Source organism: Bombina bombina, chromosome 9 (genome assembly GCF_027579735.1).
Source record: "Bombina bombina isolate aBomBom1 chromosome 9, aBomBom1.pri, whole genome shotgun sequence".
In the NCBI taxonomy this organism is placed as follows: Eukaryota; Metazoa; Chordata; class Amphibia; order Anura; family Bombinatoridae; genus Bombina; species Bombina bombina.
Window position 1 is genome coordinate 88,471,102 of NC_069507.1, and position 16,974 is coordinate 88,488,075.

A 16,974-nucleotide genomic window follows, 5' to 3' on the forward strand; every position below is an offset into this window, starting at 1 on the left:
TGTGTCCTTTTTTAAAGCGGCATCATGATCACCCTAATTATATAGCAAAATGTTTGTATTTAAAATTAAAATGCACTAATGTGCATTTATATTTAACGTGGAATGTAGCTTCACCAGTATTCACCATGCCTTTTTCATGCAATATATATATATATATATATATATATACACATACATACATACACACATATATTTTATTACTAGTCCGCTCAATATTAAAGTCATCATTTTTACTAGTCCGTTGCAATTTATTACTCATTGTAGACTAGTGAAAATTTGTGAGGTATATATTTATTTATTTATTTATTATGTAGCCACATTTTATTCACAAAAAAAACTTTTTTAACACAATGCCCCTTTAAGAATAACATTGCCCCTTTAAGAATATAATGAAAATTACCTTTTTATTCAAAAAAGCAAAAGTTAGTGAAATTGTTCAAACGCAGACAGATTTTTTCAGTTTATTCTGCCAGTAAAACAAAACTGAAGCTAAACAGTACAAAGTGCTTCTTTTGCTAGGTACACGAGCTTTGTTACGCTGATTTGATGTGTATGCACCAAGAAGCACCTGCTGATCGGAAGCTTCAGGCGTATTCTAAAGCTTATCCATCAGTAACTGCTGATTTAATTAAGAACATAAAGAAACATAAAGCATAGGAGAAAAAAAACAGAATGACAGATTTTGGCAATTACTGAGAGGGTACAAATGTTAACGCTCCAAGTAAGGATAATGAAGATCTATTAATGTAACTTTTATTTCCTATCACTAAGGGACATGATGCTGGTACGTTAATTGTGCTGCTGATACAGCAAATATCCTACAAAGTGCCTTTCATACTATTTCTTGTGTGGGTAGTAGCTAAAGTCAGCGCCAGAGAAGAAATGTATTACTAATACCTAGCTGAACACATGAGCGAATGACAAGAGGCATATGTGCATATCCACCAATCACCACCTAGATCTCAGCAGGGCATTGCTGGCTTCTGAAGCTATCTTAAAGGGAAAATCTAGTCAAAATTAAACTTTCATGATTCAGATAGGGCATGCAATTTTAAACAACTGCCCAATTTACTTGTATCATCAAATTTGCTTTGTTCTCTTTAAAAGGGCACATTTTGGAACACTTTTGGGAAAAACTAATTTTACAGAATGATGTCCTTTTAAAGGGACACTGAACCCATTTTTTTTCTTTCATGATTCAGATAGAGCATGCAATTTTAAGCAACTTTCTAATTTACTTTTATTATCAATTTTTGTTTTGTTTTCTTGCTGTCTTTATTTGAAAAAAGAAGGCATCTAAGCTAAGGAGCTAGCAATTTTTTGGTTCAGAACCATAGAGAGCACTTGTTTATTAGTGCTGTCCAATCAGCAAGGACAACCCAGGTTGTTCACCAAAAATGAGCCGGCATCTAAGCTTATATTCTTGCTTTTCAAATAAACATACAAAGAGAATGAAGAAAATTTGATAATAGGAGTAAATTAGAAAGTTGCTTAAAATTTCATGCTCAATCTGAATCACAAAAGAAAAAATTTGGGTTCAGTGTCCCTTTAACCCCTTAAGGACCGGACCATTTTTCAATTTTCTTACCCTTAATGACAATGGCTATTTTTAAATTTCTGCAGTGTTTGTGTTTAGCTGTAATTTTCCTCTTACTCATTTACTTTACCCACACATATTATATACCGTTTTTCTCGCCATTAAATGGACTTTCTAAATATACCATTATTTCCATCATATCTTATAATTTACTGTAAAAAAAAATAATACAAAATATGAGGAAAAAATGGAAAAAAACACACTTTTTCTAACTTTGACCCCCAAAATCTGTTACACACCTACAACCACCAAAAAACACCCATGCTAAATAGTTTCTAAATTTTGTCCTGAGTTTAGAAATACCCAATGTTTACATGTTCTTTTTTTTTTTTTGCAAGTTATAGGGCCATAAATACAAGTAGCACTTTGCTATTTCCAAACCACTTTTTTTTTAAATTAGCGCTAGTTACATTGGGACACTGATATCTTTCAGGAATCTCTGAATATCCCTTGACATGTATATATTTTTATTTAGAAGACATCCCAAAGTATTGATCTAGGCCCATTTTGGTATATTTCATGCCACCATTTCACCGCCAAATGTGATCAAATAAAAAAAATTGTTGACTTTTTCACAAATTTTTTCACAAACTTTAAGTTTCTCGCTGAATTTATTTACAAACATCTTGTGCAATTATGGCATAAATGGTTGTAAATGCTTCTCTGGGATCCCCTTTGTTCATAAATAGCAGACATATATGGCTTTGGTGTTGCTTTTTGGTAATTAGAAGGCCGCTAAATGCCGCTGCACACCACACGTGTATTATGCCCAGCAGTGAAGGGGTTAACTAGGGAGCTTGTAGGGAGCTTTTAGGTTTAATTTTAGCTTTAGTGTAGTGTAATAGACAACCCAAATTATTGATCTAGGCCCATTTTGGTATATTTCATGCCACCATTTCACCGCCAAATACAATCAAATAAAAAAAAAACTTAAATTTTTCACAATTTTAGGTTTCTCACTGAAATTATTTACAAACAGCTTGTGTAATTATGGCACAAATGGTTGTAAATGCTTCTCTGGGATCCCCTTTGTTCAGAAATAGCAGACATATATGGCTTTTGCGTTGCTTTTTGGTAATAATAAGGCCGTTAAATGCTGCTGCGCACCACACTTGTAATATGCCCATCAGTTAGGGGGTTAATTAGGTAGCTTGTAGGGTTAATTTTTAGCTTTAGTGTAGAGATCAGCCTCCCACCTGACACATCCCACCCCCTGATCCCCCCCTGACCTCCCTCAAACAGCTCTCTTCCCTCCCCCACCTCACAATTGTCACCGCCATCTTAAGTACTGGCAGAAAGTCTGCCAGTACTGAAATAAAAATCATTTTTTATTTTTTTTTATTTATTTTTTCATACTGTCTGCAGTCTGCATCCCCCCTTACCCCACAACCTCCCTGATCCCCCCATACATCTTTCTAACCCTCCCCCTCTACCTATTTGCCGCCATCTTGGGTACTGGCAGCTGTCTGCCAGTACCCAATTTGCCCCCCAAAAAAGTTTTTTTTTTTTACTTTTTAGATGAAAAATATGTTTTCTGTAGTGTAGCTTGGCCCCCCTTAATAATCTACATCCCTCCCCCTCCCAGATCCCTTACTACTCAAAGAAGATCCCCAGGACCCCAGGCATCTGTATTTGTTATATATTTTTTTTTCTGTTCCGGTCATATTTTGCCCCCGCTCCCCCCCCCCCCCGCCGCAACCGCCGAAATTACCGGAACTACTAAATAACAACACAGATCGGGAGCATATAATTAACGGTCCTCCCAGAAGCTGCTCCCACCCACCAACGAATGTGTGATCGCTATAGTCCAATGCAGAGAGGGCCACAGAGAGAGAGAATGTTATTACAGAAAATTCAAATTCTAAATCCGAATGTCGATAAGAACGAATATTCTTAAAAATTCTAAAATCTAATGTTATTTACAGTTTTTGAATGTCACTTTCGAATTAGAATGTTTATAATTATATCGAATGTCCACATTCGAAATTTCGAATTTAACATTCTATTTAACAAATACTATTCAGAAGTTCAATAGTTCATGTGGTAGGGTGGGAATTTAGTAAATTGATACATAATAGATACAAATATATCATTTCGAATGTTTCCATATAGAATATTGCATAATTTGAATATTACATTTAAAGAAAGCATTAGAAATACTATTACAAACATATAAATTTGAATTTTTCGAATTCGAATATAAATTCAAATTTTTCGAATTCGAATATTGCATAATTCGAATATTACATTTAAAGAAAAAGCATTAGAAATACTATTACAATCTAAATTCGAATTTTTCGAATTCGAATATTGCATAATTCGAATATTACATTTAAAGAAAAAGCATTAGAAATACTATTACAATCTAAATTCAAATTTTTCAAAAAGAATATTTTCGAATGTAATCGTAAAATTTGAAACCGAACATTCGAAAATCGAATGTTAGAATGTTATGTAAACATTCAAAATTCGATTAGAACGAACGAATGTGTTAAAATTCGTGCCGTTTTTCTAATGTTGCGAAACATTCGCCCATCCCTAATATATACCTATTGTCTTTGGTTCAAATTATTTGTTAAGCTAGCTCCCAGTTAGTGCATTGCTGCTCCTTCAATAATGGATGCCTAGAGCATGTACTGTAGCAAATTTGATAACATGTAAATTGGAAAGTTGTTTAAAACTGTATGCTCATATCCTTTTCAAACAATAAATAAAATGTGGGATTTTACAGTCTGGATCAGTTATACTCATAATGCCCTAACAGACTAACGCCTAGATTACGAGTTGTGCGTTAGGGTTAAAAAGCAGCATTAAGGGGTCCTAACGCCGCATTTTAATGCCCGCTGGTATTACGAGCCTTGCAGGTACAGGTGTACGTACCGCTCACTTTTTTGTCCAGACTCAAACATACCGCAAATCCACTTACGTCAATTGCGTATCCTATATTTTCAATGGGACTTGCATAACGCCGGTATTACGAGTCTGCAAAAAAGTGAGCGGTAGACCCTCTCCTGTCAAGACTGATACCGCATTTAAAAGTTAGCCTGTAAAATAAAAATAAACCCTAAGCTAGATACAATGTAACTATTAGTTATATTGTAGCTAGCTTAGGGTTTATTTTATAGGTAAGTATTTAGTTTTAAATAGGAATAATTTAGTGAATGATAGTAATTTTCTTTAGATTTATTTAAATTATATTTAAGTTAGGGGGTGTTAGGGTTAGGGTTAGACTTAGATTTAGGGCTTAATACATTAAATATAGTTGCGGCGACGTTTGGGGCGGCAGATTAGGGGTTAATAAATGTAGGTAGGTGTCGGCGATGTTAGGGACGGAAGATTATGGGTTAATAAAATTAAACTAGTGTTTGCGATGCAGGAGTGTGGTGGTTTAGGGGTTAATATATATTTTATAGTGGCGGCGATGTCCGGTTTGGCAGATTAGGGGTTAAAAAATTTTTTTGTAGTGTTTACGATGTGGGGGGGCCTCGGTTTAGGGGTTAATAGGTAGTTTATGGGTGTTAGTGTACTTTTTAGCACTTTAGTTAAGAGTTTTATGTTACAACGTTAGCCCATAAAAAACTTTGTATTTATTTTAACTAGGTACAATAGTTATTAAATAGTTATTAACTATTTAATAGCTACCTAGCTAAAATAAATACAAATTTATCTGTAAAATAAATCCTAACCCAAGTTACAATTACACATAACACTACACTATAATTAAAATGAATTACCTAAACTAACTACAATTAAATACAATTGAAAAAAATTATCTAAAGTACGGAAAAAACCCCCACTAAATTACAGAAAATAATAAAATAATTACAAGTTTTTTAAACTAATTACACCTACTCTAATCCCCCTAATAAAATAAAAAAGCCCCCCAAAATAATAAAAATCCCTACCCTATACTAAATTACAAATAGCCCTTAAAAGGGCCTTTTGCGGGGCATTGCCCCAAAGTAATCAGCTCTATTACCTTTAAAAAAAATTACAATACCCCCCCCAACATTAAAACCCACCACCCACACACCCAACCCTACTCTAAAACCCACCCAATCCCCCCTTAATAAAACCTAACACTAACCCCTTGAAGATCACCCTACCTTGAGAAGTCTTCACCCAGCCGGGCCGAAGTCCTCAACGAAGCCGGGTGAAGTGGTCCTCCAGACGGGCAGAAGTCTTCATCAAAGCCGGCCAGAAGAAGTCCTCCAGACGGGCAGAAGTCTTCATCTAGATGGCATCTTCTATATTCATCCATCCGGCGCATAGCGGCTCCAACTTCAAGACATCCGACGTGGAGGTTCCTTTAAATGACGTCATCTAAGATGGCATCCCTTGAATTCCAATTGGCTGATAGAATTCTATCAGCCAATCGGAAATAAGGTAGAAAAAATCCTATTGACTGATGCAATCAGCCAATAGGATTGAAGTTCAATCCTATTGGCTGATCCAATCAGCCAACAGGATTGAGCTTGCATTCTATTGGCTGATCCAATCAGCCAATAGAATGCAAACTCAATCCTATTGGCTTTTTCCTACCTTAATTCCGATTGGCTGATAGAATTCTATCAGCCAATTGGAATTCATGGGACGCAATCTTGGATGACGTCATTTAAAGGAACCTTCATTCTTCAGTTAGACTTCGTTGGAAGAGGTTGCTCCGCGTCAGATGTCTTGAAGATGGAGACGCTCTGCGCCGGATGGATGAAGATAGAAGATGCCGTCTGGATGAAGACTTCTGCCCGTCTGGAGGACTTCTTCTGGGCGGCTTCGATGAAGACTTCTGCCCGTCTGGAGGACCACTTCGCCCGGCTTCGTTGAGGACTTCGGCCCGGCTGGGTGAAGACTTCTCAAGGTAGGGTGATCTTCAAGGGGTTAGTGTTAGGTTTTATTAAGGGGGGATTGGGTGGGTTGTGTGGGTGGTGGGTTTTAATGTTAGGGGGTATTGTAATTTTTTTTACAGGTAATAGAGCTGATTACTTTGGGGAAATGCCCAGCAAAAGGCACTTTTAAGGGCTATTTGTAATTTAGTGTAGGGTAGAGATTTTTATTATTTTGGCAGGCTTTTTTATTTTATTAGGAGGATTAGATTAGGTGTAATTAGTTTAAAAAACTTGTAATTATTTTATTATTTTCTGTAATTTAGTGGGGGGGTTTCGTACTTTAGATAATTTTTTTTCAATTGTATTTAATTGTAGTTAGTTTAGGTAATTAATTTAATTATAGTGTAGTGTTAGGTGTAATTGTAACTTAGGTTAGGATTTATTTTACAGGTAAATTTGTATTTATTTTAACTAGGTAGCTATTAAATAGTTAATAACAATTTAATAACTATTGTACCTAGTTAAAATAAATACAAACTTGCCTGTAAAATAAAAATAAACCCTAATATAGCTACAATGTAACTTTAGTTATATTGTAGGTAGCTTAGGGTTTATTTTATAGGTAAGTATTTAGTTTTAAATATGAATAATTTAGTTAATGATAGTAATTTTATTTAGATTTATTTAAATTATATTTAAATTATGGGGGGGTTAGGGTTAGATTTAGGATTAGGGGTTAATAACTTTATTATAGTGGCGGCGACGTTGGGGGCGGCAGATTAGGGTTAATAAGTGTAGGTAGGTTGCGGTGACATTGGGGGCAGCAGATTATGGGTTCATAAGTATAATGTAGGTGGCGGCGGTGTCCGGAGCGGCAGATTAGGGGTTAATAAGTGTAAGATTAGAGGTGTTTAGACTCTGGGTTCATGTTAGGGTGTTAGGTGTATACATAAAAGTATTTCCCCATAGGTATCAATGGGGCTGCATTAGGAGCTTTACGCTGCTTTTTTTTGAAGGTGTTAGACTTTTTTTCAGCCGGCTCAGCCCCATTGATCCCTATGGGGAAATCGCGCACAAGCACGTTTTACCTGCTTACGCTAACGTAAGCAGCGCTGGTATTGAGGTGAGATGTGGAGCTAAATTTTGCTCTCCGCTCACTTTTTGCGGCTAACGCCGGGTTTGTTAAAACCTGTAATACCAGCGTTGTTTTAAGTGAGCGGTGAGAATAAAATGCTCGTTAGCACCGCACAGCCTTACAAACAAAAACTCGTAATCTAGGCGTAAGAGAGCAAATGAATTAGTATGGATTATAGGACATGATATAAAAACTTTTGGATGAGGATTCATGTGTTATTTTATTGCATTCATAGGGCCGGTCCATCACAATTATGCTATGTAAACGAACTTCAAGATAAGTGGAACAAACGTACATATACAGTACTTTGCAAACGTCTTAGGCTACCATTAGATTTGTTGTTTTAGCAATGGTATAATGACCATATATAATTATTTCTCACTCTTTTTATTAGAATACAACCAGAAAATAAACAAATACACGACAGGCAAAACCAGAAAGCCTGACCGGCATTTATAAGAGGCGCCAGATAAGTATAATAGGTATGTAAAAAGTAGATGATAGATATGGTAATATACCTTGAACAGATATACAGTAATAAATTAGATGCTGTACTTTGACAGATATATAGTAAATAGTGTAATAAACTTTTAGTAGGTATAAGGCCTGTCAAATGACAGGTCTAATTGGACCGAGATAAATGATGGTCAAGCTACAATAACCAGTATAACCCCCAAAAAATTAAATAATAAAAATTAATAATAAACAGTAATTATATCTCAAGCATAATCAAAGTATGCAAATAATTAATGAAGTGCATAAAATATATATTGGGGGGGGCGGAGCCGACCGCCGAGGTAACAAGACGTCCTACTACAGAGCTCCTGAAGGCAGAGATTTAAAATAATAATTTATGGCGTTTTAAGTGCCTAAATAATGTGTATCTTCTTCTGGGCATAATATCAGGACATGGTTTTTGTATCTAAGCCTAAGATAAAACTGCCGACATAGAAATTTATTAGCTAGCTGAAACTCTGGCAGAAAGCCCGGCACCAGGACTGCCAGATACCCCTCTGACGGATTAGCCTACTGCCTGGCACCCCACCTAGCTGAATATCAGTCTCCTTGTCTCACCCTCAAAATGGAGGAGTTTCCAGCCTGCCTTATTTCCCTACTGGAGGGCATAAGCAGCAAAGCCGACAGACACTTCCACGGCCTACAAACTACCCTTATTGAGCTACGCACTCAAGATGGCGTCTCTCCCCTAACTTTCTATGACACCGCTGAGGAAAAGTTAACAGAAGACACCTTTCCGGCTCAGCTTCTACATAGATGCACGCAGGGACGGTTCGATCGAGTCTCAGCCAGCATCTCACAAAAGCCGGAAAATTGCGACCTAATGCAGCCACATTCTGACGCTCCACTCCACACCACGGCGGTGGTGTCAGGCTCCATGGGATCTGCCCTATCTATTATCGGATACCACCCCGGACCTTCTCCTCTCTGTACCTGAGCTCCCGGGCAGCTCTGACACCTGCCGCATCCAAGATCCTGGGAGATGCGGCTGAACACTGTGGACAATTAGTAACGATGATCCACATCCTAGCTAAAGTTTCTACAGCTTGGGGGAGAAGGGTCCGGACTGCAGACCTGCCCTGTTTCCACGAGAGCAAAGCTCCTCATCACCCCCTCTCGCAGATGATTCACTTCACCAGCGGAGTTCACCCAGAGACTAGCCGAGATCCCCAAGCCTATGTTAAAATTGGAGTAGGCTAGAAAAGATATATTCACCCGACAAGGGCCTTCCCTTTGACTCCCAGTGACTCAAGTTTTTGTGCATGTCTTAGTTTGACCCCTACAATTGAGTTAGTTTCTGATACCCCATCTTATTTGTTTGTAGGTGTATATGATGTATCTCTAATTAGAATTCTTGACATATTAGATAGGGTTTAGACAAGTTGATTTTAGTTTCTTAGTTTTCCTTTTTAAAATCTTAGCTATTGGGACTGAATGTTTATGTGGTTGCTACCATTATTTATAAGTGCCATATATCCTGTTGTCCCTAGAAGGTGGCGTTTGGGTAAGATTATATTTATTCTATGTTTATTTACATATGCCTGACCCCAAACATCCACATGCCCACAAATCTGCTAAAACACTCCAAATCTATCCTAACTTTAAACCTTCCCAGACCGGTACTAATAGTGGCGGTGCACCATCCCACAAATATAATATTGTTTAGACTACCTTCCTGGCTTGGCACATTCTGAGACAGCCCCAACACTGGAGTATTGCCATCGCTCTACAATTATTCTATAAGCTATAGGCAGAAGCATACCTCCATGTCAGTCTAGAAATAGCTCCATATGGCCATAATGCTCAATTTTATACTTTTTCTTCACCCTAAATCAGGTTATCAGAATAATTTGTCCTCTTCAAATATTCTAGCTAATATTTTGTACCATTATACAGCCCTACGGTAACAATTCACACATAAGAATTTGAATTGATGCATGCGGTAGCGCTAGCGTCTGCAATATCCAGTTAGACTCCTGTTCAAGTTTTCATCTCCTCCAGATGAGGGTCACTCATATAGACAGCTCACTTAAGATTAATAACCTATATCACCTAACTTTACTACTGCAGTTAAAATATCTTGTTTGAGGAGATAATGCTGTGCATAACTATACCTTACATTACCCTCTAGGCGTTTAGCTCTCATAGCGCACACTTATAATACTAGACGAATAGGTCTGTGTTTTGTATTATTTTCTCTAGGTGATTAACTCTCACAACACATGTGACTTGTACTGCACTAACTTGTTCATGTGGTATGTTACCTCCTCTAGATTTTTCGCTCTCAGGTTTTTTTTTTTTTTTCTCCTTAGGGGCATTTAGATGTACTAGAGATGATTATACTATAATATTGGTCTTGAACACCTTGTTAGATATCTCCTCTCTGAAATGTACAGGTTCTTAGGCATCACCCAGTTAAATTTCCATCCATAGGCGCTATAGTGCACAAAGCATCCTATTACCTAGAATCTATTTTGCTTTACACTTAAACTTACACTGCTAGCCATTATAGACGTGGTTTTTGTGGCTGTGTTCATCATTGAGGTAAATCCTCGGAAATGTTGCTCATTGTTACCAAACCACTAGGATGTGGGATTTGAAATATTTGTAATTCCATTCTATATGGGACTTCAATGTCAACATATACAAATTTTTTAAAGAGTATTTCTTTCTGGATGTATACTATCATGTTATACCCCGATGTGTACTTTAACTTGCCCTAGCAATATAGGTATTGACCTAAACATATTTGTCCCCAGACCTCGCTCAACTACTTGAAATAGTTCACAGCTCATTAATAGGACTGAGTTATAAAAGACTCTTGTTACTGCCTATACTATTCTGTGTTGGTATGGAAACCTTAGCTTTACCCCTTAATTAGAGCATCTTACTTTTGTATTAGTATTAATGACCAAATTACTTTTTTAACTAAAATGGTTATAGAACTGTATTATATTACTATATTTTGACGCACATAACAACCACGCATGCTTACCCCTTGTACAACTCTAGTAATGTATACATAAACTGTTATTTTACCAGTCCTCTACTTTATAGCGGTTGATATATTAGATACAGCTTATGAAGTGTTTCTGCTACTACATTCAGTCCTAGCTGAGCGAGATAATTTAGTTATTTCATAAAACGCGTATACTAATTTCCCTACTGTGATGTGTATTTATTTTCTAGTCCATTGCAGGTTGCCATATAGAGATTCCTCACAGCAGGCATGGCTCCATTTTTTCTCTGCGCGAGCAGAGGAATAGGGAGTTAACATTTCCAATGTATTGTTCTTGTTTAGGTAGTGTTTGTTTAATTATAAGTTTAATGTCAAAACTGTATACGCTTGGAGAATGGGGTTGATGTGTGATGTCTGATACTGTCATTCATGAAGAGATGTTTAATCCCTGGGAATCAGTTAAGACTATTCTTCTATATATATTTCATTATGGTTATCCTTTGGGGTTCCCTGCACTATTTCCCTATGATGCACGAGCGGACTGTCGGCGGCCGAGACAGTTTGCTATGGCTTTAATGGGTCTTAACATGTCCATAGTTGTCATACCCGACAAACCCTGATATAGTAGATATGTAGCTTCAGACTCAGCACCACCTCATTACTAGAGCACATCATTTATTATTGCTAGGCTCCTCTCCTCCCTTTCCCGCCGGTACTGGTTGCCTGCGGGTCATACCCCTACTCCCTTTCCCCTCATCGCCCTTAGGTGGCATCTCCCCTGGAGAGGAGCTCATCTAGAAGCCCCCTATATATCTCATCTTATACCATGTATGCTACCATTTGTCCTATATCTCATAGTGCATTCATCCTAATACCTCTTTCTGAGAGTAACTGATCCAGATTATAATTGTATTCTTTTTATACACAAAGGCCTAGGGACTTTTATCAGGGTTCCACTTAAGTATTCTTCTAGAGAGCAGACATCATGATAATAACCTGGGAAGCTCGTTAGCTCCAATATCACTTAGGGCTCCGCCCCCCGCCCTTACCTTTAGCTACTGTTCACCCTTATTGTAAGTGAACAAATAAGCGGTGTTTATCCGCAATTGTTAATACATAATTATAAGTCTTTCTTATATCCCTTTTTTATTTACATAGAATCCAAATACATCTTTATATTGTATTCAGTCTACCATACTATAGGATATACAAGTTGTTCTGGATATTTAAACTGTGAATGGTACTTTTCATCTTTCTGTGTTGTAACATAGGAAATAAAACGAAAAAGAGGTAATGCCAGATTGTGATTACTTCCTGTTATGCTAGAGATTTATGGTTTGACAAAACCTCAGAGGTGACGTTTTTCAATTCTATGTATAATGTTTATTGAATGTTACCCTTGTATATCTGGTATTCCTCAATAAAAAACTTTGATTCTAAAAAAAAAAAAAAATATATATATTGGATAGTGACCAATACACAAGTGATAAACACTCAAATAAAATAAAATCAGAAGAAATGAAAAAGTGTAATAATAGCAGCAGATAAAAAGTCCTGGTAGAGAACTTGTCCAGAAATAGAACTTCCCAATGCTAGGAAAATTCCACGGCTTCAGGCAGCTCCTTTAGTGTGTCACGCCACGACACAAAATAACAGCCTGATGAAACCGTGCTGCGACACGGAGAAACACGTTGCTGATGTTTTTAATCCTTTTTAATAAACCTTTTTTATTGGTCACCTTGCTGCTACACTTCATTGTTCCTTTCTGGATTTGAAACATCTTTGCCATCCCTGTGGAATCCACATACCTTTTAATGGGCTTAGAAGAGGACCGGTCTCCACTACCACTTGTGGCCGGATTTACTCAGTGGGAACTACTCTTTATCCCTGGACTCCCTCTGGTGGGACGAGGATATCTCTAGTTCCAGACGTGCCTAGGTGTCTGCCGGATGACTTATTGGATCTGGTCTGCCTGAATTGCACAATTGTGCACTCTATCACGTGAGTTGTAATTTGGCTACACTTATATTCTATACTTATTTGTCTGATCTGCACTATGTGGCACACTCTATCTCTTGTTTTCAACAACCAGAAAATACAGAATATTTGTATGCAGTATTAAAAAAAACAGAAAAAAAATCAGAAAAACAGCTTCTATAGGCTAAAGTGGTAAGTATTTAGTGTGACCTCCCCTTACACTTGAGTAATAGCAGGAACCTGGCTCTCGTAAAACTAAATGGAATGGAACCCTGATGAATGTCATTGTTAACACTTGTATTTGTCCTACCATTTCATGTCAAAATGACTGTTGTGAAAAAGGTCTTCTACACCAGGTTTGTGCAAGATATGCTCGAGCATTACATAAACATGCGGTATGAGTTTAATTAATTGGGAAAGAAATTTGAAAAATCAGGAGAGGTCAAGGACAAAAAAGGACTGGAAGACCAAGAAATCTGATGAGAAATTTCTTGTTTGAGAAACCAGAAGAAGTCCAGCAAGGACCTGGCTCAGCATCTGGCAGCTTCATCGGGATGGCAAGTTGACTCTTCTACAGTCCTAACAAGCTGGATCAGGAATGGTCATTGTGGAAGGGTAGCAGCAAAGAAACCACTTTTTCTGAAGGGGAACAGGGTGAAAAGGCTAAGATATGCTAAAGCTCACAAAGATTGAAATGAAGATCAGTGGAAAAGAATATTATGGAGTGACAAATCCAAGTTTGAAATTTTTGGGTTAATCGTCGACAATATGTGAGAAGAAGAGTTGGAAAGAGATGGAAGAATGAGAGCTTTTGGCCTTCAGTAAAACATGGTGGAGGGTCTGTCCTGGTTTGGGGCTACATTTCTGACAGTGGTGTTGGCGATATTGTCCGAATTGATGGGATCATGAATACTGAAAAGTACAGATAGGTTTTAATTTATCATGCCATTCCTTCTGAAAAGTATCTATCTATCTATCTATCTATCTATCTATATATATAATGTGCCACACCGAGAGGAAGGGTTAAGCAGTTGCGGGTAAATCAAGCATTACTGTGAGTTGCACATGAAGAGAGGTAGAAAAGTAGAATATGATATAAGCAATTGCATAGTCATAAAACCTGTTGTTGTTGGTGTCAGGGCTTTTGGTTAAATATGTATTCTATAACACAATGAAGTGAACAGTATATTTAATATTTATCGTGTCCCCCTTTTAATACTTAGTAAAATTCAGTTTCAAATGGAAGCATTTTTGCATTACAAGAATAAACAAAAATGCTTATAGTAAAAGCTATCACTGTTTCAGTAAGCACTTTCACAGGGCACAGGCACATGAAGCATATCTGGATATGCTATGCGCACCAGCAATTTTAAATAACTTGACTAATTAGGCAACTAGGGGTGACTTGTATTAAGTAAACAGAGTAATCATTAACCACCTCTGACCTTCTATATAGACGCACTGTTTAAAAACCTGGTTCACTGAACTATCTATCTATCTATCTATCTATCTATCTATCTATCTATCTATCTATCTATATATATATATATATATATATATATATATATATACACATGTATGCTCCACATGCCTGTACGCAGTAAAAGCTCTCACTTCAAGTATGATAGCATTTACTAGAAGCATTTTGCTGATACAAGCATTTGCTGTAATGCCCCTATAACTTACTCCAGAGACTGGAGTGCATCCTGCAGATTTCAGATGCCTGACTCAACAAACGTCTACACTGTGATTGATTGATATGTTCAGGAACTTATTTATAACTGTACCTTATTGGTCACTATAATAGCCTACTAAAGGATTAGGTATGTGGACTGAAAAACATAGCAAATACTAAAAGAATGACAGTTTTAAAGGTTTTCACATATTCCATTTGTATTTAGATTTTTTGCTGTACTATGCATATAAACATTTAATTTCCCTTTTAATGGTGTGCAATCAAATAATGCTGCTACCCACCCAGTCATAAAGTCATATCTGTACCTGTGCACATACTGTATATTGATAAAATACAAAAGTAATTCTACATAGTACTTAAATAAACTTGTTTACTCACCAATGCTTTGGCATTAGGATTGGCTTTCTTATCCAGAAGAACTTTAGCCACTTTGTAATGTCCACAGTGTGCGGCGACATGAAGTGCAGTTAAATAGTCATTGGTAACATCGTCAACAGGCACATTGTGCTGGAGCAAGAGCTGAACACAGTTCAGGTGATCTCCTTGCGTTGCCATGTGCAGTGGGGACAGGCCATTCTGTAAACAAACAAGAGAAGAGTTGACAGACAGGTCTATGTGGATTGCAGGATTCCCATAGTACTGGTCAAGCTATGGACTACAGACAAATTCTAATAATCACTGGTGTGGTGTATTTAGTTTTTGTGCTGCTCTAGGCACTGAGAAATCTGCTGTCCTTCAAAGCATCCACTCCATAAAATCTCTCTCTACAGCCCATGTGCACACGGATAGCTGTGCATCACCACTCAACAACCAGGGATCTAGCTGGCCTAGGCACAGACCTAGTTGGACTATGCCAAAATACGCCCCCTGCTAGTAATGTACCTCTATTTCTTAGTACTACTCATGATTCCAATATTGGTATATTTCAGGCAATGTCTATCTTATGCCTAATTTCCCCATCCCATCTTGTTCAATATTTTTAAGGAAATATTATAAGTTTTAGACATAATATTTTTATCACTATTAAATATAGCATTTTATATTTTCTTTTATGAGAATTTATATGATTACAGTGGAAATAAACTAACATCACCAACTAACATAACCAAAATTATGCTCAAGATTAGGGGATTGTGTTTAGCATATTTATTAAAAAATAATAAATGTTGAGCACAATCAATTGTTAACATAATTCTAAGTCTATTGGAATCAATATTTAAATGTAATACTCTACATTCAAATGTTTACATCCAGTATTCTAATGTTAATATGTGTACAGTAAAACTAGGGAGGAAACAATGTACAGACATTGCATTCCTACACAATATATGGAAAGTTGTAGATTAAGGTATATTGGATTTAACAGCCAAGACCCAAAAGGGAACAAACAGCTATTAAATATAATATTTAATATGTAATATGTTTTGGTAAACTTTTTGCAATTTGATGCATTTCCCTATAGCCCTGATTACAATGATTATTTTGCTGTCAGGATAGACAAGTTTTCAGTATTTGTTTACTTTTGCAAAGGAAAACCAGTTTGTTCTAGGCTAACAATGTACCACAAAATATGTAAATATTCACCTTGGAAAAACTTCAACCAATAAAGAGATGGCAAAACAATCTATTTTTAAGTGATCATCTTGTTTACCAAGTAAAATCTGTACAAAGAGTTAAAAAGGACATGAAACTAAAAATTAAACTTTCATGATTCAGATATAAATTGTAATATTAAATAGTTTCATTTGTAAATGTTAAAAGCGTGTACTCTTTATCCACCATGTTCAAATGCTGCTCTCCAGTCAGAGTAATACACATTTAAGTCATACACTAGCTGAGGTTTTCAGAAACTATCAATTAGCCACTTTTGCTGTTCATAACTCAGCTATGTTAAAAAGATTTATTTTTCTACCAGAAACTGTCTCATAATTCAGTAGCAACACATAAGATATATCCAGTTAGCCTGTAAGATGCTTCACAATCTTTTTAGTTTAGAGACATGGGGGACGATTTATCAAATGCCGGGCGGACATGATTCACTGCAGCATACGCTGTCAGCATTTAACATTGCACAAGCATTTATGGTGAAATGCTTGTGCAATACAGCCCCTTGCACATTTGCGGCTAATCGGCCACTAGCAGGGGGTGTCAATCATCCGATTGTAACTGATCGGGATGATTGCAGTCTGACACCTAAAGGGTGGCGGATGAATTAAGGAGCTGCGGTCTTATGACCGCTGCCTCTTAACGTATGTTTCCGGTGAGCCG

The 16,974-nt window shown here is 36.9% G+C and overlaps 1 protein-coding gene across 5 annotated transcripts in view; it reads right to left on the reverse strand.

The window, feature by feature from the left end:
• Positions 1-16,974, reverse strand: part of ANK3 (ankyrin 3) — a 1,320,989-nt gene that overhangs the window by 343,273 nt on the left and 960,742 nt on the right. For all 5 annotated transcript variants that reach the window (XM_053692249.1, XM_053692250.1, XM_053692246.1 and 2 more), the window contains exon 11: positions 15,085-15,282. In XM_053692249.1, coding sequence (XP_053548224.1) covers positions 15,085-15,282 — 198 coding nt within the window. The remainder of the gene's footprint in view (positions 1-15,084; positions 15,283-16,974) is intronic.